The 21,892-nt window shown below is 45.1% G+C and overlaps 1 protein-coding gene across 1 annotated transcript in view; it reads left to right on the forward strand.

Moving 5' to 3' along the window:
- Positions 1–21,892, forward strand: part of LOC127575302 (CUB and sushi domain-containing protein 1-like) — a 2,402,828-nt gene that overhangs the window by 2,185,794 nt on the left and 195,142 nt on the right. The window contains 2 exon segments of the mRNA XM_052025075.1: positions 5,814–5,991; positions 17,701–17,846. Coding sequence (XP_051881035.1) covers positions 5,814–5,991; positions 17,701–17,846 — 324 coding nt within the window.

The following is a 21,892-nucleotide window of genomic DNA, read 5'->3' on the forward strand; positions in this document are numbered from 1 at the left end:
ATCCACCTATCACCTGCCAGCTCTTTCTCCAGCTCTTCCCCCCTCCTCTTTATACCTGCTATCTCCCCTGAGTCTTTCAGTCCAGATGAAGGGTCTCGATCCGAAACGTCGACTAACCATTTCCCTCCTCAGGTGCTGCCTGACCCGTTGAGTTCCTCGAGCATCTTGTCTGTTGCCTCAGGTTCCAGCAACTGCAGTCTCTTGTGTCTCCACTTGAATCTGAGTTCTACATGGGAAGAGTTTACCAGGTTGACAGAGGAAAAGATTCAAGGATTCAACAGAGTTAATGGCAGGATTCTGGGCAGTGTGGAGGAGCAGAGGGATCTGGGGCTCCATACCCACAGATCACTGAAAGTTGCCTCACAGGTGGATAGGGTAGTTAAGAAAGCTTACGGGGTGTTAGCTTTCATAAGTCGTGGGATCGAGTTTAGGAGCTGCGAGGTAATGATGCGGCTCTACAAAACTCTGGTTAGACCACACTTAGAGTACTGTGTCCAGTTCTGGTCGCCTCATTATAAGAAGGATGTGGAAGCGTTGGAAAGGGTGCAGAGGAGATTTACCAAGATGCTGCCTGGTTTGGAGAGTATGGATTATGAGGAGAGACTAAGGGAGCTAGGGCTTAGTTCTTTGGAGAGAAGGAGGATGAGGGGAGACATGATAGAGTTGTACAAAATACTAAGAGGAATAGATAGAGTGGACAGCCAGCACCTCTTTCCCAGGGCACCAATGCTCAATACAAGAGGGTATGGCTTTAAAGTAATGGGTGGGAAGTGCAAGGGAGATATCAGAGGGAGGTTTTTTACCCAGAGAGTGGTTGGGGCGTGGAATGCGCTGCCTAGGGTGGTGGTGGAGGCAGGTACGTTGGTCAAATTCAAGAGATTACTAGATAAGCATATGGAGGAATTTAAAATAGAGGGATATGTGGGAGGAAGGGGTTAGGTGGTCTTAGGTGAAGTTTAAAGGTTGGCACAACATTGTGGGCCAAAGGGCCTGTATTGTGCTTTACTGTCCTATGTTCTGTGATGTGCTCAAAGAAATGCAACGTCCATACTGACTCCTGGGAACCTCTGGCCCATGATCACTCAAGGTGAAAGAAGGAGCAGTCTGGGTGGTTTTGAGAACCTTGTGGCCATGGATTAGGAGCACACAGTGGCTTTGTGTAAAGGGAAGGATCATCTCTCACAGTAAATTGCCCTCTACCTACGCCATCTGTGGATGGAGTAGTTCCTCGGCCATGCTAGAACCCACAGAACTGAAATAGAAGTACATCACCCTCAATCCCGAGAGACTAACCGAAAAGGAAAAGAAATACTGGCAGCTCTTTGGGAAAAAAAAGCATCCAATTAATCCCACTCCCCAGCTCCTTCCCTGTACTCTTGGTATGATTAATTCAATTGATTTTCAATAATTTAGTTTCCAATGCCCACAAATCGTCATGGTTAAGTTAATTTAATTTCACGATTTGCCAAGGTAAGTTTTGAACCTAATGACCCCACTAATCAGAGTTATTATGCTCCCACGGCATCACTTCTATGGTTATCCTTTATCATTCTAATTATGGGGATCAAGGAGAGCTGCCTTTCACCGCTTTTCATTATATGTTTCTAAAATCATGCCCTTTCAGTATTCTCGTATAAAAGCCGCAATTTCTGATCACGCCTGTCAACTTGATGTCATCGCAATCAATCTTCGTTGCAACTTTTCTGGTACTTGATGCAATGTAACATCCCAAACTGCATACGCAACCCCAGCTCTATATTCAAACCAATACCCTAACCGATAAAACGTAGATGTAAACAGAATACTAGTTGAGATCTTTGTAAAGATATCACAAGAGGAACAGCACCTCTTATTCCGCCTTGGTGGTCTCCAACCTGATGGCATGAACATCCCGCCGCTGTCTGTAAGGAGCTTGTACGTTCTCCCCGTGTCTGCGCGGGTTTCCTCCGGGTGCTCTGGTTTCCTCCCTCATTCTAAAAGACGTACGGGTAGGTCAATTTGGGTTTAAAATGGGGGGGGGGGGGGGGGGCGGACTGGTTGGGCCGGAAGGGCCTGTTACCACGCTGTAAAAAAAAATCAGTTTCTGGTAACCACACCCTTCTGTCCCCACCCTTGCCTTCCCCCCTCACTCCACCAGCCCCCATCACCCACACACTCCTCTCTCTGGTTCCCCTCCTCACCTCCATTCCACGGTTCACCGTCCTCTCCTCTCTGATTCCTTCGTCTTCAGCCCTTTGTCACTTCCACCTCTCACCTCTCAGCTTCTCACCTCATTCCCACACTCCCCCCCTCCTCTACCTGCCTATCGCCCCTCCTCACCTGGATCCACCTATCACCCACCAGCTCTTGCTCCTCCCCTTCCCCCTCCCACCGCTTTATACCGGCCATCTCCCATCTTTCCTTCCAGTCCTGTTGAAGGGTCCCGATCCTAAGCATCGAATGTGTGTTTCCCTCCACAGATGCTGCCTGACCTGCTGAGTTCCTCCAGCATTGTGTGTGTTGCTCCAGATTCCAGTATCTGCAGTCTCTTGTGTCTCTCTCTTCCTTTCAAGATGGGTTGCTTCTTTTCCAGTTGTAGTCTGTCAGTCCACAGTGAAAAATGGCATCCTGCTCCCTCCCTCCCCTTCTCTCCCCGTCGCAAAGCATATTTTAATTTGTAAACCACAGGTTAGTGCGAAGGTAGGCTTCAAACAATTTCAAATCCGATCAACCACTACTCAATGTGTGAAGAACCACAGATGCTGGAATCTGGATGAGAAACACGATGATGCTGGAGGAACTCAGCAGGCCAGGCAGCATCCGTGGAGAAAAGCAGGCGGTCGACGTTTCGGGTCAGGACCCTTCCTCAGGACTGAAGATAGGAAAAGGGGAAGCCTGATAAATAGGAGGGAAAAGCAGAGCAGTGATAGGTGGACAGAAGAGGGGAGGCGGGGTGGGCACAGGGTGGTGATAGGTAGATGCAGGTCAGAGATAGTGATGGGCAGGTGTGGGGGAGGAGGGGAGAGCAGATCCACCGGGGGATGGGTCAAAGGTAAGGAGAGAGAGGACAAGAAAGGGCTAGGAAAGGGAAGAAGAGAAGAAGTGTGGTGGGGGGGGGGGGGGTTTAGGGGTTTTGGGGGAAGGGGGTGGGGATTACCTAAAGTGGGAGAATTCAATGTTCATGCCATCAGGCTGCAAGGTTCCAAGATGGAAAATGAGGTGCTGTTCCTCCAGTTTGCGCTTGGAATTCTCCCGGCAGTGGAGGAGGCCGAGGACTGACATATCAGTGATGGTGTGGGAGGGGGAGTTGAAGTGACCGGCAACGGGGAGATACAGATCGCGGTTACGGACGGAGCACAGGTGTTCTGCGAAATGGTCACCCAGTCTGCATTTGGTCTCACCCGTGTGGTCTCCTCAATGGGTGATGCATGTTATGTGCTTTGGCAAGCAATGTCCTCATTTTACTCAATTTCTCTTTTCGAATTCCACTTAATGACTGATCTTACAAAGCAAAAGAGTATGGCATAATTGCTTTGTTGCAAGATTTGGTCTTGTCACCTTTAATGTATAATTCTTTATTTAGAATGTATCTTCCTAATCTCATTCCCTTTCTTCATAGCTCCTGATAAAAATGTAACTGATTTTTCATCAGTATGCCATAGTAGACCTTAGTCATACAAGCAAGTAATTTAAGTTCAGTAGTTTTCATTTGAGAGAAAGTTAGCTACTTTAAAATAATACACTTCAATTTAAAAAATTGAAAAGCACCCATTTTCACACGCTATGAACAATATAATTCCAAATAGCCCCCAGATTCATGCCAATATCCCATTATTCACTGCCTGAATAGAGAAAAGGAGGCTATTACGAATATTCAACAGTGGAAGGTAAAAATGCAGTACAGTTTGAAGAGAGACACACTGGAGTAAATCGAGGAGCCACTGCCTCACGATGTCAGAGATCTGGTTCAGTCCTGACCTCAGGTGCTCTCTGTGCAGACTTTCCATGTTCTCCCTGTGACTGCATGGGTTTCCCCTGGGTGCTCCGGTTTCCATCTACATCCCAAAGGCATGAGGGTCGGTGAGTTAATTGTAAATTGCCCCAAGTGTGTAGGGGAGTGGTAGAATTTGTGGGGAGTTAGAACATAGAACACTACAGCACAGTACAGGCCCTTCGGCCCACAATGTTGTGCCGACATTTCATCCTGCTCTAAGATCTATCTAACCCTTCCCTCCCACATAGCCCCCTATTTTTCTATCATTCATGTGTCTATCTAAGAGTCTCTTAAATGTCCCTAATGTATCTGCCCCCACAACCTCTGCCAGCAGTGCGTTCCACACACCCACCACTCTCTGTGTTAAAAAACCTACCCCAATCACCTTAAAATTATGCCCCCTCGTGTTAGCCATTGTCGCCCTGGGAAAAAGTCTCTGACTGTCCACTCGATCTATGCCTCTTATAGGTATAGAAGGTGGGGAGAATAATAAAAGAAAGATTAAAGTAGGATTAGAGTAAATGTAGGGTGTTTGATGGTGATGTCAGAAGACCTGTATTTGTGCTGTTCCTCACTTTGACTCGATGTGATTCCTCATGATTGAAGAACTTTCCCCACAGAATTCAGGAAATCTTCTCAACATCTATATGTTGTCAGCATATAGTGTCACAGAGCACAGAAACAGGCCCTTTGGCCCATCTAGTCCATGCTGACCTGATCTTCTGCCTAGTCCTGGACCATATCCCTCCAAACCCCTCCCATCCATGTACCTATCCAAACCTCTCTTAAATGTTACAATTGAACCAGCATCCACCACTTTCACTAGCAGCTCGTTCCACACTCGCACCACCCTCTGAGTGAAGAAGTTCCCCCTCAGATTCCCCTTAAATATTTCACCTTTCACCCTAAACCTATGACCTCTAGTTCTAGTCCCACCCAACCTGAGGGGAAAAAGCCTGCATGCATTCACCCTGTCTATACCCCTCATAATTTTGTAATCCTCGATAAGATCTACATTTTTTTGTTGAGCAGTTTTATGCTGTAAAATGTTCAATTGTTGCTTACTCCATTATATTTATACAATTTAATGCCTTTAGAGACTGGCCACAATCTCCAATTGATGAAACTTATTTTGAGCAGTCAACTAAAATGATGCCAGCATTTAGGCAGCGTGGCCTGTTTTACACTTCTGGTTTAGCATTGAAGTGAATGGGAAAAAAAAATTAGATAATTTGCCAACAAATCGAAAAATGTATTGCCACATATTTTTCACTAGTTCCCGAGACAAATGTCCTTATTTATTTATTTTAGCATCCATTATTCCCATGTTGTATCCTATAAATTCATAACAATCCAAGAAATAAGGCAGTGGAGAGGAAAGTTATGTTCAGAAAAATGCACATTACCAAATGAAACACAAGTGCAATGAATCCATTCTATTACCAATAAGAAAAGAGTCTGTTTTGCGTTGACATCTGTTCATCTTGTTTTCAGAACTTCTTAAGTTCAGTCTTCACCAGTCACTGGGTACAGTCGAAGGGCCATCACACACAACATTTCATGATTCAAGTGGAAGTCCAAAGAATTATTCAGGCTGGTAATTGAAGGAAATGTCCAATAGCAAGCTTCCTCCCATAAAAATAGTTTGATGTATCTTGACAGCGGTCAGCATCCAGAGTGCACTTTCAAGAATTTGGAAGGCTTGTTTCAAATTATACATTTGCAGTTTATTGAAGCAAATGCTGAAATAGGTTTTGAAATTCTAATTAAAGGTTAAGATTGAAATGCATTGATACCCTACGTTAATTGTGTAATCATGGTTTCTTTGATTGCTTTAAAGCTCCTTGTGGCCTTAACATTACATCTCGGAACGGTACCATCTACTCTCCCGGGTTCCCAAATGAGTACCCCAACTCAAAGGACTGTACCTGGCTTATCACCGTGCCTTCAGGACATGGGATTTACATCAACTTCACTCTGCTGCAGACAGAACCAGTCAATGACTACATTGCAGTGTGGTATGACCTTTCCCTGTTTAATTAAGAATACAATTACCTGTGGAACATAGTTCTCAAAAAAAAATCATCTTGCAACCTTAATGCTAGGAAACTGAAATGTTGAATTAATAATGATAAGTCTTTTCATCACTATTCTGCCAATCAGGACTGCTGTTAAGATGCTGCTTGGAGTTGTTGACAGGCTGTGATGGAGAGAGTGTAAGGCAGGTCTTGGAGATGGGGTGGCGGGACAGAGATAAGATTTCTTTATGACTCACATCTACATCGAAACACACAGTGAAATGCATCTTCTTTTTGCGTCGAGTGTTCTGGGGGCAGCCCGCAAGTGTCGCCACGCTTCCGGCGCCAACAGATCATGCCCACAACTTCCTAACCCGTACGTCTTTTGGAATGTGGGAGGAAACCGGAGCACCTGGAGGAAACCCACGCAGACACACGGGGAGAACGTACAAACTCCTTACAGACAGCAGCGGGAATTGAACCCGGGTCGCTGGCGCTGTAATAGTGTTACGTTAACCGCTACACTGCCGTGCTGTGGGACAGCGAGATATTTCAATTTTTTTCCAGGATATTCCAGAATACTGGAGTAATATCCCTCCATCCTAAATCCAGAAATCCTGACACTTGAATGCCTGAGAATGCCACCTCTTTGGTGCCCACGTATTGCCCAGTTCAGAGTCCTGAGCTTGGTGTTGTTTTTCACTGGGTTCTGGGCATCACTGGCAAGATCAGTATTTATTGCCTAATTACCCTTGCAAAGCCGCTTTGCAGGTACGCCATAATGCAGCTGGATGGGGAATTTCAGGATTTAGATCCAGTGACCATGAAGGATCAGTAATACATTCCCAAGCTCGAGCTGTGTGTGCAGCTCGGAGGGAACCTGCCCCTGGTTGTGTTGCCATGCGCCTACTTGGTGGTAGAGGTCAGAGGTTGGAGAGGAGCTGCTGAAGTAGCGTGGGGAGTATTAACAACAGTTATCAACAAGATTGGACAGGTAGGTACATGATGTGCGGGCAAATAGGAATAACTCAGGTGGGAATATCAGTCAGCATGGACCAGTTGGGCTGAAGGGCCTGTTTCCATGCTGTATGACTCTATCAGCAACTACAGTGCATTTGGTCGATGATACACACAACAGACAGAGAATACTTTTACGTTGCTGCCTAAAGTTGTTAGTCAATGTGTTTAAGTGTTGCAACCATGGGATACAAGGGTTTTATCTCACCAGTTGATCGCTCTTTATTATTTTCTGGTATAAACTTAGCTTTTGGGGTTTTCTTTGCAACTTCCATTGTAAACTTCTTAATGCTGGCACTGTGGCTAAATCTGTTGGAAGCCATTAATTATTGATCTATTTATTTACAGCCAATGGTTTTCTGTTTCGAATGATTAACCTACAGTTGGTAACAATAGCTAAGAAAGGGCAAAGTCCGAGTGAATTTAGAAAATTAGATTTAATTTCTTTTCATGTTGTAACTGTTTATTATCATGATTGTTTAATTCCTAATTCATTTACCGAGATGCTTTACGTTGTAGCATCAGTTGGAATGTAGATTTGGGTTAGGGTTGGGGTTAGACAGGCAGGGTAGTGTAGCGGTTAGCGAAATGCTATTACAGCGCCAGCGACCCAGATTCAATTCCCGCCACTGTCTGTAAGGAGCTTGTACGTTCTCCCCGTGTCTGCGTGGGTTTCCTCCGGGTGCTCCGGTTTCCGCCCACATTCCAAAGACGTATGGGTTAGGAAGTTGTGGGCGTGCTATGTTGGCGCCGGAAGTGTGGCGACACTTGCGGGCTGCCCCCAGAACACTCTACGCAAAAAAAGATGCATTTCACTGTGTGTTTTGATGTACATGTGACTAATAAAGATATCTTATCTTAAAGATAAAGATTTAGACAGGGGAACAAGATTTCTAACCTCCTCCACTTATTATACTGTGACATAAAGGTGAGCTGAAATTTAATTTGGTTAACAGAGGCGTGTAATTGTACTGCAGAGAAACATCTCGTCTCTGGTGAAGTGATGGTTTGCAAAGGTGCTTAAACTAAATTACAGGTTGTGGGTTTTATCACAATTCTTTGTCTTTTATAGTTTCAACAGTATAATTGGTTCTGGTAATAGAATTCCAGACCCCTACTTAGTCAGAGTTGACTTGCATTGCCCAGCATCAACTCATCTGGTTGCATTATCAAAGAGTAACATTCACTCCTGCTGGGATCTGGAACATAAATATTGTATAAATCCCCATGTGCATTTTCCAACGATTTGAGGGAACTTTGAAGAATAACTCGAGAAGACAAAAGCAGCCCAAAGTGTTTGTTATTCAAAGCAAGAGCAACACTGCTGAAATAAAACCAGAAAACGCTGGTGATGTTCGGCAGGCCAGACAGCACCTGGGAGCCCTGAGCAGATGTCACTCACTGCAGAACATGCAGCATCTGGTATGTTCCTGGGGCTACATCACTGCATGACTGGTGCAGTTGTTACTGGTAAATGGTGACTCCTCAGAGTGTGACTGATGGAGAATGTGAGAAGGGCAGATTATTGGACTCTCCATTGTTGCCCTGCACCTCCTTTGGTATTGGGATTAGTATTAGTTTATTATTGTCACTTGTACCGAGGTACAGTGAAAAACTGGTCTTACAAACCGATCGTACAGATCAATTCATGACACAGTGCAGTTACATTGGGTTAGTACAGAGTGCATTGAGGTAGTACAGAGTGCATTGATGTAAGAGATAAGATATCTTTATTAGCCACATGTACATCGAAACACACAGTGAAATGCATCTTTTTTGCGTAGTGTCCTGGAGGCAGCCCGCAAGTGTCGCCACGCTTCCGGCGCCAACATAGTACATGTAGTACAGGTAAAAATAATAACAGAATGCAAAGTAAAGTGTCACAGCTACAGGGAAGTGCATTACAGGTAGACAATAAGGTGCAAGGTCACAAAAAGGTAGATTATGAGCTCAGAGTCCATCTCATCATATAAGGGAACCGTTCAATAGTCACAGTGGGGTATAAGCTGACCTTGAGCCTGGTGGTATTTGCCCTCAGGCTCCTGTATCTTCTGCCTGATGGGAGAGGAGAGAAGAGAGAATGACCCGGGTGGGTGGGGTCTTTGATTATGCTGGCTGCTTCGCCAAGGCAGCGAGAGGTAGAGACAGAGTCCATGGAGGGGAGGCCAGCTACATGCTTCATGACTTAATGCCTGAGCTGCTGTTTTAACTGGCAACTGTCGTTCACTTCTCCCCTAATGGTTCCCATCTTCACCTCTGTTACTTATCCAAATCCAGCTCTGGGAGCACTCTATGTTCCTGCTTATCTCCCTCCAGCAGCTGTCTCCTGTCTTCACACTCCCCGCCTCCACCTCGCTCCGTCTGGTTGTTTTTTCTTCTCTCTCTCCCTCTCTCTCTCTCCCTCTCTCTCTCTCTCTCTCTCTCTCTCTCTCTCTCTCTCCCCCTCTCTTTGTCTTCCCTCCACTTATCATTCACCTGCCAGTTTCTCCCAATTCCACCCTCGCTCCTCTCCACTACCTGGCACCATCTCAGACCCCTCCTCAGTCCTGACCTCAAATGTTAGACCCAGTCACACTGACTTTCTCTCTCTCTCTCTCTCTCTCTCTCTCTCTCTCTCTCTCTCTCTCTCTCTCTCTCTCTCTCTCTCTGTGTCTCACTCCTTCATTCTCTCATTCTGAGCCTCTCTCTCTCTGAATCTATCTGTCTCTTTCTCTCGACTGTGTTTCTCTCTTTTCTCTCTCTCTCTGGTACAAACACACACACACACACACACACACACACACACACACACACACACACACACACAAAGTCTGGGTGCTCCGGTTTCCAGAGGCCAGCTGCTGAGTTCCTCCAGCTTCACAGTGAAAAACTTTGTTTTGCATGCCATCTATACAGATGATTTCACCACATCAGAGCAAAGGGAAAATCAATAACAGAATGCAGTATAAAGTGTCACAGCTACAGAGGAAGTACAGTGCAGGCAGACAATAAGGTGCAAGGCCATGACGAGGTAGAGTCCATCTCATCATACTAGGGAACTGTTCAATAGTACTGTAACAGTGGGGTAGAAGCTGTCCTTGAGCCTGGTGGGACGTGCTTTCAGGCTTTTGTATCTTCTGCCTGATGGGAGGGGGGAGAAGAGAGAATGGCCTGGGGTGGGAGGGCGCAGGAGGAACAGGTACCATCTGTGCTCTCTAAGATGAAGGTGACAGCACAAATGTGATTGAAGCATAGGGGTGTCCTCACCTCCTACACTTCTCCAATAAAAGGAGGGGAGGATCCTCAACTCTGTGCTTTGAGGATCAAGCAGCCATTCCATCCACTGCACATTCACTGTTGTGTGTGTCTGATTATGAGATAAGATTTCTTTATTAGTCACATGTACATCGAAACACACAGTGAAATGCATCTTTTGCGTAGAGTGTTCTGGGGGCAGCCCGCAAGTGTCGCCACGCTTCCGGCGCCAACACAGCATGCCCACAACTTCCTAACCCGTACGTGGGAGGAAACCAGAGCACCCAGACTTTGTGTGTGTGTGTGTGTGTGTGTGTGTGTGTGTGTGTGTGTGTGTGTGTTTTTGTTTGTACCAGAGAGAGAGAGAGAAAAGAGAGAAACACGGTCAAGAGAAAGAGACAGATAGAGAGAGAGAAGCTCAGAATGAGAGAATGAAAGAGTGAGACACAGAGAGAGAGAGAGAGGAAGTCAGTGTGACTGGGTCGAAAGCTTATAAGCTCATGGTTATTGTGGGCTCAGTTGATTGAAGGCCCTGTTTCTTTGCTGTATGACTCTTTTGACCTCTAAGTTCTTAACGAGCAATCCTTTTTACCCAAATTAAATGGAAAAGTGTGTTGTCTTTTATACTAAATACTTGGATGATTTTCCTGTGAATTAATCTTGATCCATTAATAGATAAATGTGCAATGGGATGACAATTGTGCACCAAGGTCTTGACTGTCAACCTTTTAGCACTGAAGTTGGTCAGTCGAGAATGCAAGGTATCTTGGAATGACTTTAAAAAAGTAATTTAGCTTCCAGATTGATATGACCGTTTTACAACATTTGAGTTCTATTCTAACAGTTTGGGTCATCCAGACATCCCTATCGTATTATCCTTAAATCACTCCCAGGTACCCTTTATTCTCTTCAAACAATGAATGAATATATTGATCCACGATCAGATGGTTTGTGGAAATGTTCACATGTTTCTTCAATGACATTATTCAGTGAAGTTGAATGTGATTCGATGCACTTCAGCCAGGACAAGTTGCAATGCTATTTTATAGTTTAAAATCAGATTGTCGGTCTAATTATCCAAGTGTCCCCGAAGGGAAGCTGCTTCTGAAAATCCTCCACAGAAATGTTAATGCTGATTTTTATGACATATGAGCATGGAAATTGATATTTAATGTTAGAATGGTCTCTCTGAAGACAGAACAGAGGAGGCATTTAAGTTTATCAAAGGGCATTCAAGCATATTTTAAAGCCTTTGCGGAGTAACCTATTGCATCACTTGTTTACCAATGTCACTCATTGTTTTTAACTATTTGTAGGCTTTAAACACAGTTGTCATTCATGAGATAGGATCAAACATTGATGAATCAGAATCAGATTTATTATCACTGACTTGAACGACATGAAATTCGTTTTGCGGCAGCAGTACAGTGCAAAGACATAAAATTACCATAAATTACAAAAATAAATAAATAGTGCAAAAAAAAGGTAGTATTCGTGGGTTCATGGACTGTTCAGAAATCTGATGGCGGAGGGGAAGCTGTTCCTGAATTGTTGAATACCGGTCCTCAGGCTCCTGTACCTCCTCCTTGATGGTAGTAACGAGAAGCGGGCATGTCCCGGGTGGTGAAGGTCCTGAGTGATGGATGCCGCCTTCTTGGGGCACCGTCTCTTGAAGATGTCCTCGATGGTGGGGAGGGTTGTGCCCGTGATGGAGCTGGCTGAGTCTACAACCCTCTGCAGCCTCTTGCAATCCTGTGTATTGGAGCCTCCACACCAGGCGGTGATACAACCAGTCAGAATGCTCTCTGAGTCTTTGGTGATATACCTAAGGCAAACTGAACTCAAACCCGAGCTAGAAATATGTCATGGTGAACGAGTCAATTTAACTGTAGATAAGCCATAAAACGTTTATCTTCATGCTGCAGTATTGTTGCAAGGATTTCTTATTTAATTGTCCACAGTCTTCATTAGTGACCTGATGAATGGAAGCTAATTATATATTTATTTGGCTGTTGACAATATTACCGTTAGTGTTGTTAACAGTTCATCCAGGTGATTGGATTATTATCTGCAACATACTGAGATGCAGAGATGCAATTTTTATAAATGATTTGCATGAGGAAGTGGAGGGATGGGTTAGTTAGCTTGCTGATGACACGGAGGTTGGCGGTGTTGTGGTTAGTGTAGAAGGTTGTCGTAGGTTACAACGAGATTAAGACAGGATGCAGAGTTGGGCGGAGAAGTGGCAGATGGAGTTCAATCCGGAGAAGTGTAAAGTGGTACACTTTGGAAGAACGAACTTGAAGGCAGAGTACATGGCTAACAGCAGGATTCTTAGCAGTGTGGAGGAACAGAGAGATCTTGGGGTCCAAGTACATAGATCCTTCAAAGTTGCCACTCAAGTGGATTGGGTGGTTAAGAAAGCGTACAGCGTGCTGGCCTTCATTAGCCGGGGGATTGAGGTCAAGAGCCGAGACACAATGTTGCAGCTCTATAAAATTCTGGTTGGACCACACTTAGAGTATTGTGTTCAGTTCTGGTCGCCTGATTATAGGAAGGATGTGGAAGATTTGCAGAGGAGATTTACCAGGATGCTGCCTAGATTGGAGAGCATGTCTTATAAGGATAGGTTGAGTGAGCTAGGGCTTTTCTCTTTGGAGTGATGGAGGATAAGAGACTTGACAGAGGTGTATAAGACTATGAGAGGAATAGACAGAGTGGACAGCCAGCACCTTTTCCCCAGGGTGGTAAAAGCCTATACCAGAGGTCATCCGTTTAAGGTGCATGGAGGAAAGTTCAGGGGAGATGTCAGAGATAGTTTTTTTTACACAGAGAGTGGTGGGTGCCTGGAATGCACTGCCAGGGGTGGTGGTAGAGGCCAATACGACAGGGTCATTTAAGAGACTATTAGATAGATACATGCATGAAAGAAAAATAGAGGGTTACGGGAGGTGAAGTAGAGAGGGAGATAGATTGAATGGGGATAAGGCTTATATAGGCTGGCACAACATTGTGGGCCGAAGGGCCCGTACTGTGCTGTACTGTTCTGTGTTCTATGTTCCAGAGTCCAGAATAGCCTTGACTGTGATGTTCCCACACAGATTCCTTGTATTAAACTAATTCCTCTGCAGTTATAAAAGCTCCAGCTCCATCTTTGAAATACATTGAACAAAAGTAGGGAGTGAATTTGGGAGATAACAAAGATTTTTTGTTCCCTGGAGTGAAGGAGGCCGAGAGGTGACATGATAGAGGTAGACGAAAGTTATGAGAGGCATAGATAGGGTGGACAGTCAGAGTGTGTTTCCCAGGGTAGGGATGTCTGAAACTAGGTTTAAGGTGAGAGGGAGAAGGTTTATCCAAGGGGTAAATTTTTCACACAAAGAGTAGTTGGTCTCTGGAATGAGCTGCCAGAGGAGGAGGTGTAACAACATAGAAGAGGCATCTGGACAGGTTCTGGAATGAGCAGGGTGTAGAGGGAGATGGAATTAATGCAGACAGGTGGGATTAGTACAGAGAGGCATGACGTGGTGGGCCAAAGGCCCTGGGTTTATGCTGTACAACGCTGTGACCCTTCTTAACAAGATCAGGAGCAGTGTTCACTGATACTCCATTGTAGCCTCGTTTGTCAATTTTCAACAACAAATATTTGTGTCGGGTGCTCTCTATGGATGGAAGGCAGATAGACCAGTACTTTCTCATTTGCTTAGCGGATAATGGCAAGCATTTATTTTTTGTGCTTACCTTCCCCTTGAGCTGAGCAGCTGACCAGGTCACCTCAGAACCCAGATAGGAGTCAACCACATTGGTGGATCTGGAGACGCATTAAGACAAGGCCAGTGGACCACAGAGGGGGTTTGTAGCAATCTGGCCGTTTCATCAAAATTGATAACTAGCTTTTCATTCCAAGCTTAGAGAGCCATACAGCATGGAAACAGGCCCTTTGGCCCAATGAGTCCATGCTGACCATCAAGCCCCCATTTTTGCTCCAATCCTACCCTAACCCATTTTATTCTCCCATATTCCCATCAACTCAATCCAGCTTCTATGATCTGCCTACACTGCGGGCAACTTACAGCAGCCAATTGAGCTATCAGCCCGCGTGTCTTTAGGATGTGGGGGGGAGACCGGAGCACCTGGGGGAATCCCGTGCAGTCACAGGGAAATCGTGCAAACTCCACTCTGACAGCACCCAAGGTCAGGTCTGAACCCGGGTCACTGGAGCTATGAGGCAGCAGCTCTACCAGCTGTACCACAGTGCCAGGAACCATAGAACGTAGCCTTCGGTCCACAATATTGTGCTGACATTTTATCCTTCTCTAAGATCTATCTAACCCTTCCCTCCCAGATGGCTCCCCCATTTCTCAATCATTCATGTGTCTCTTAAATGTCCCTAATGTATCTGCCCCCACAACCTCTGCCGGCAGTGCGTTCCATGCACCCACCACTCTCTGCATCAAAAACTTACCCCTGACATCCCCCTTATATATTCCTCCAATCACCTTAAAATTATGTCCCCTCGTGTTAGCCTTTGTCGCCCTGGGAAAAAGTCTCTTGAATCATGTTTCAAGATCAATGATTCAAGCCTCTATATACCAGCCCAGTTCACTCTTCTCTGTAACCAGATAGACGGGTATAGATACCACCAACTGCAACATAACCAATATGTGGCTGGGTGCCCTGTACTGATTCTTGGGAAAGCTCGTCACGTGGCTCTGATTTTTCAGAGGTTTGCCGACTATAACTTCAGCAAAAAAATTGAGGGAATTACTATTAAGTTTGTTATCTCAACAAAGTCGGCATGGGAGATTGGTCCTGGTTTTCCTTGGGAATTTTCCTCATGTTTTCAGCCAGGGACTTTGTCTTGCCTATATCTGCAACAGAATAGAAGTATATTAATTCTCTGCAGAACTGCACTGGCATTTGTATTGAAAACAAGCAGAAAAGGTTGATGAACTAGGATTTCTACCCGTGGAATAATTCAAGTGGCTATTTCCCCTCTATTGTCTCACAAATCTGTTTGAGTTTTCTGAAGGGGTAAACAAGAGGATTGACGAGGGCAGGGTGGTGGATGTTATCTATTATGGACTTTAGCAAGGCCTTTGACAAGGTGCTGCATGGAAGGTTCGATCACATAGGATCCAGGGAGGTCTAGCTAAGTGGGTACATAATTGGCTTATTGGTAGGAAGCAGAGGGTGATGGTAGAAGGTTGTTTTTCTCGTGTTGGAGGCCTGTGACAAACTTGGGCTCTTTTCTCTGGAGCGGCAGAGGCTGAGGGGTGATCTGTTGGAAGTGTATAAGATTATGAGGGGCACAGATAGGGTGGACAAGCAATATCTTTTTTCCATTATTGAGCAATCCAGTACCAGAGGGCATGCATTTAAGGAGGTAGTTTCAGAACAGACGTGAGGGGTACGTTTTTTACTGAGAGAGTGGTGGATGCCTGGAATATGTTCCCTGATAGGGTGATGGAGGCAAATTCATTGGGGGCTTTTAAGAGGGGCTTGGATGGGCACATGAATGAGAGGAAAATGGAGGGATATGGACATTCTGTAGGTAGGAGGGAATAGCTATGTCGGCACAACATTGTGGGCCGAAGGGCCTGTTCTGTGCTGTACTGTCCTACGTTCTATGACAAGTGGTGTGCCATAGGGATCAGCAATGACCCCACTGTTGTTTATCATTTCGATGAATGATTTGGATGAGAATGTACAAGGCCCCCTTAGTAAGTTTGCAGATAACACTAAAATAGGTGGTAAAGTGGACAGTGTTTATCAAAAATTACAAGGAGATCTCGATCAGCTTGATAAGTGGGTTGAGGAATGGCAAATGGCATTCAATTCAGTTAAATGCGAGTTAATTGTTCAGTTAATTGTTTTTTGGCAAGTTAAACCAGGGTAGGTCTTCCACCGTGAATGCCAGAGCCCTGAGGAGTGCTGTAGAACAGAGGGGCCCAGGAGTACAAGTACATAGTTCCCTGAAGAGGCGTCACAGGTAGACAGGGTGGTGAAGAAGGCGTTTGGCACGCTGGCCTTCAGTCAGGGCATTGAGTATAGCAGTTGGGAAGTTATGTTGCAGTTGTACAAGACATTGGTGAAGCTGCACCTGAAGTATTGTGTACAATTTTGGTTACCGTGTTACAGGAAAGAAGTCATTAAGCTGGAAAGAGTGCAAGGAAGATTTATGAGAATGTTGCCAGGACTCGAGGCCCTGTGTTATAGAGAGAGGCTGAGCAAGCTTAGAACTTTATTCCTTGGAACGCAGGAGACTGAAGGGTGACCTTTATAGAGGTGTATAAAATCATGAGGGGCATAGATAGGGTAAACAGTCCCTTGGCCAGGGAAAGGAAACCAAAAACTAGAGGGTTTAGTTTAAAGGTGAGAGGGAAAATTTGAAAGGGATCTGAGGGGCAACGTCTTCATGCAGTGGGTGGTCAGTACATGGAACAAGTTGTCAGAGGAAGTGGTTGAGGCAGGTACAATAATATTGTTTAAAAGACTCTTGAACAGATACATGGATAGGAAAGGTTTTGAGTGATAAGGGCCAACCGCGAGCAAATGGGACGAGCTTAGATGGGCATCTTGGACCAGTTGGGCCAAAGGGCCTGTTCCCGTGCTGTTTGACTCCATGACTGTTTGACTCATTCTCACTCCCCTTCCCCTGCCCGTTCCTTGCTTTACTCCCTCTCTCTCCCGCTCTACTTAACTCCCTGTTTCCTCTCCATTTGACTGTTGCCTGGTACTCTGAGAGAAAGCTCAATGACCCAACGCTGACATAAAGATTATGCCTCAGCCCATGTTAAGTTATTGATCCACCTTGTGAGTGAAGTAGAAGAACCAGCACTCCCCAGGTGAAAAACTATTGCTGGAAGCAAGAAGTCTTAGAAAAAAAAATCCCAAGGCCCTGTGGTTTAGTGATGCCTCTGGTAATAAGTGTAATTGTGTGAAACCTCGTTCTGTAAGGCTAACTACAGTGATTTTGAGGAGAATTAGTTAATCGATTTGTTCCCTTGTGAATGTAATATATGTGACTATTTATTCAAAATGAAACTCATGGCCAGAACCTGTTCAAAAGAAATTAAAAGTTAGTACCAATATTACTTCAAAATGATGTTTTCATTCTTTTATGTGATTATTTTAGGGTTTATGTTCTCTCTTATTTCAGAAGTTCTGTAAAATAACGCAGCTCATTTGAGACAGAAAGAATGGCGTGTGATTTCACGGTTGGATTTGATGTATGGTGTTGCACATGGTTCAAGAAATAAATGTTGCGGCATTACATTTCTGCAAATATGGCTGAATGGATGACTGATCTGGAACAGCAAAGAGACATCACACTTCTCTGTGCTTTGAATTGATCTGCTTCATCTTGCTGCTTTCAGTCTTTGTAATCAGAAGTCGAAGTTGGCCATTTGCTTCTTCACTAATTTTCAGACACACTTGTCTCCTTTCATTATACAGGGATGGACCTGACCAGACTGATACACAGTTAGGAGTCTTCAGTGGCAACACGGCCCTGGAATCAGCTTACAGCTCCACTAATCAGGTCCTTATCAAGTTTCACAGCGACTTCTCTGGAGGAGGGTTCTTTGTCCTCAATTTTCACGGTCAGTTTCCTTCAGCAACGCATGCTAATGAGTTATAAAGAAAATTTGAACATTGCCTATCTTGGGCTGTCCTTTTACTGAAGCATTTATTACATAGAGCGTGGCACAGTACAGCACAGTACAGGCCCTTTGGCCCACAATATTGTGCCGACATTTTATCCTGCTCTAAGATCTATCTAACCCTTCCCTCCCACATAGCCCCCTATTTTTCTATCATTCATGTGTCTATCTGAGAGTCTCTTAAATGCTCCCAATGTGTCTGCCCCCACCACCTCTGCCGGCAGTGCGTTCGACACAGCCACCACTCTCTGTGTAAAAAACTTAGCCCTGACATCCCGCTTATACCTTCCTCCAATCACCTTAAAATTACGTCCCCTTGTGTTAGCCATTGTCACGCTGGGAGAAAGTCTCTGACTGTCCACTCGATCTATGCCCCTTATCATCTTGTACACCTCTGTCAAGTCACCCTCCTTCTCTCTAAAGAGAAAAGCCCTCGCTTGCTCCACCTATTAGATTGAGGAATGTTCAGACAACCTTTTCCTCCCATTAATATTTTGTCTTTATTTTGAGTTTAGTGGTGCATGGGTCGATGTGATATGACATTTAATTGACACTTTATTGTGATATTATGTCATTTTTGTCATGGAAAACTATTCAAGGATAGACTGTTTTTTTCTCACTTGTCCAAAGGTGAAGGGTAATGTCCAAACCTTGAAAAACGTGAGTTTGTAGTCTTTCGGAATGGACCTGCCTTGATATTGAGTCACTCAGCACAGAATCAGGCCCTTTGATCCAACAAGTCCACAATGACAATTAAGTCCAGGGTAGGGGAATCCAAAGATGGGGGGCATAGGTGAGAGGGGAAAGATTTAAAAAGGGACCTGAGGGGCAACTTCTTCACCCAGAGGGTGGTGAGTATATGGAACGAGCTGCCAGAGGAAGTGGGTGAGGCAGGTACAATAGTGTCATTTAAGAAACACTCAGATAGGTACATGGAGGGGCGGGGCTTGGAGGGATATGGGCCAAATGCAGGAAATTAGGACTAGCTGGGTGGGCACTGTGGTCGGCATGGACTGGTTGGGCCGAAGGGCCTGTATCTGTGCTGTTAGTACCCTTTTTCATTAATTGTGACAAATCCCATTTTATTCTCCCCACATTCCAATCAACTATCCCCTGAATCAATCACCTACAGTACGCACTTTGGGCAAATTACAGTGGCACATTGAGCAAGGGCCAGCTGAATTTCTGGACATTAGTCTGTGGAAAACCGGTTGTGTAAGTACTTCAACCTCGGGTTGAAGTGTGTAGGTTCTCAGTTCCCACAAGCTGAGTTGGATGACCTGATTCAAAGCTTGATAAAGCAGTCATCTGTCTTGGTTTGTGCCTGGCAGCAGTAATTGCCTGTTTCCACTTCTGACCTTTGGTGGAGTTTAAATGTTTTTTTTATATACTTTAACCTGCCTATCACTGTTTGGTCCGTACTGATGTGGCACAGTTGCTGCTCTTCCTATTTTGAGCTGTCTGTACGCTGTTGGATGTAAGGAAAGCTCAGTAATGTACTCTGTAAGGAGTTTATACGTTCTCCCCACATCTGGGTGGGTTTCCTCCGGGTGCTCCGGTTTCCTCCCACATTCCAAAGACGTACGAGTTAGGAAGTTGTGGGCATGCTATGTTGGTGCCGGAAGTGTGGCGACGCTTGCGGGCTGCCCCCAGAACACTCTACGCAAAAGATGTTGTTCACTGTGTGTTTCGATGTACATGTGACTAATAAAGAAATCTTATCCATGTACCTATCCAAGTGTCTTTTAAATCCTGTTAATGTACCCGCCTCGACCACTTCCTCTGGCAGCTCGTTCCACATACTCACCACCCTTGACTCTCAAGGACCTATTATATTTTATCCCTCTCACCTTAAAGTTGTGCCCTCTAGTTCTTGATTCCCCAACCCTGGGACAAAAGACCGAGTGCATTCACCCTATCTCTGCCCCTATACAGTATATGATACAAATGAAGCTTTATCATTTCTCTGAACTTTCCACACTTGTTTGTCCTGAGCGCTCAACCTACTAGAATTACAAGGAACAGCCGAAATTCCTTTGATTCTGACAGATGCCTTTGCCTGCGTGGATGCTGATTGAGGAACTGTACATAGGCAGCACAGTAGTGCAGCAGTTAGTGTTGTTACCCCAGGCTTCTTGCAGTCCCGACCTCTTGTGCTGTTTGACCATAGAGAATACCCCAGGGTGCTCCGGTTCCCTCCCACATCCCTAAAACGTGCAGGTCAGTGAGTCAATTGACGGCTGTGAATTAGCTCCAATGTAAGTGATGGCAGAAGGATTTTACACACCTCTATAATATCACCCCTCGTTCTCCAAAGCTCCAATGAATAAAGTCCCAACCTGCTCAACCTCTCTGCCAACCTCAGTGCCTCAAGTCCCGGCAACATCCTCGTAAGTCTCCTCCGCACTCTTTCCAGCTTAATGCCGTCTTTCCTATAGCATGGTGAACAAAACTGAAGACAGTATTCCAAATGCGGCCTCACCAACGTATTGTACAACTGCAACGTAACATCCCAACTTCTACACAAAATGCCCTGACCGATGAAGGCCAGGGTCTCCACCCTTCTCTCCCCCACCTGACTCCATCTACCTATCGACCCCCCCCCCACCCTCACCTGGATTGACCTATAGCTTGGCAGCTCTTGCTCCACCCCTCCCCTTCACCTTTTTATTCTGGCTATCTCCCCTCTACTCCTTCAGTCCAGATGAAGGGTCTTGACCGATCACATCGACTGTCTATTTCCCTCCATCATTGCTGTCTGACCCGCTGAGTTCCTCCAGAAGCTCATTTCTTGCTCCAGATTAAGATAAGACAAGATTTATTTATTAGTCACATGTACGTCGAAACACACAGTGAACTGCATCTTTTTGCGTCGGGTGTTCTGGGGGCAGCCCGCAAGTGTTGCCACGCTTCTGGCACCAACATAGCATGCCCACAGCTTCCTAACCCGTACGTCTTTGGAATGTGGGAGGAAACCGGAGCACCCGGAGGAAACCCACGCAGGCACGGGGAGAACGTACAAACTCCTTACAGACAGTGGCCGGAATTGAACCCAGGTCGCTGGCGCTGTAATAGTATTACGCTAACCGCTACACTACCAAGCCTGCCCCCTGCAGATTCCGGCATCCGCAGTCTCTTGTGTCTCTAACGCCTGTTCTCTCCAACCCTGGTCCAGTGTAACTGGTGCTATATGTAATACTCTCCTGATTTCCATCTTCCACTGAGCCTGGTACCCTTACTGATATCAACTGATCCTCACCACAAATCTCTCAGCCCCAGCAATCAAAGGCACAATGAGGGGATGCAGCACTGCTGATACTTCCAATGCCTCTGTTGATGTTCCCAATACTATTTTATGTGGTACACTTGAGTTGCTTTGTAGAAAATAATACAGCCAATTGTGCATCATAAGCTCGATAAACAGAACTGTGATAATGATCAAATATCCGGTTACACAAATGTTGAATGAGGAATAAATATTGTCCTTGAGAGAATTTCCCTTCTCCTCTTCAAAATCGTGTGATTCTTTTTTTTGTGTATCTCTCCACCCACTGTAGCAAACCTCAGTTTAAGATCAGATCAGAGAGGCTAATCAGAGTGCAACACTTTCCCAGTCTGACACCATCGCATCAGTAGATTTCTGTGTGCAAGTCTCTGATGTGGGGCTCGAACCTGGAATCTCTGACTGAGAAGGGGAATAATATCATCCGAGCACGGCTGACACAATTTAAATTGATAAGATCCTTTTAAATTGAGGATGAACTGAGATTAATTTTTAACATTATAAATTTATCGAAGGTAATCATGTTTGCTTCTTGCATCACTGAACCTGTGTTAAAATACAGCAATCAATGGTATATCGCATGGTTGTCAAGCTTCAGATTATCAAAGAAAAAACAGAATAACCGCAAATGATGAAAATCTGAAATAAAAGCAGAGATTGTTGGAGGTGAAGCAACTTAAGTGGAGAGAGAAACAGGGTTAAT

The sequence above is a fragment of the Pristis pectinata genome, chromosome 10 (genome assembly GCF_009764475.1).
Source record: "Pristis pectinata isolate sPriPec2 chromosome 10, sPriPec2.1.pri, whole genome shotgun sequence".
Lineage (NCBI taxonomy): Eukaryota > Metazoa > Chordata > Chondrichthyes > Rhinopristiformes > Pristidae > Pristis > Pristis pectinata.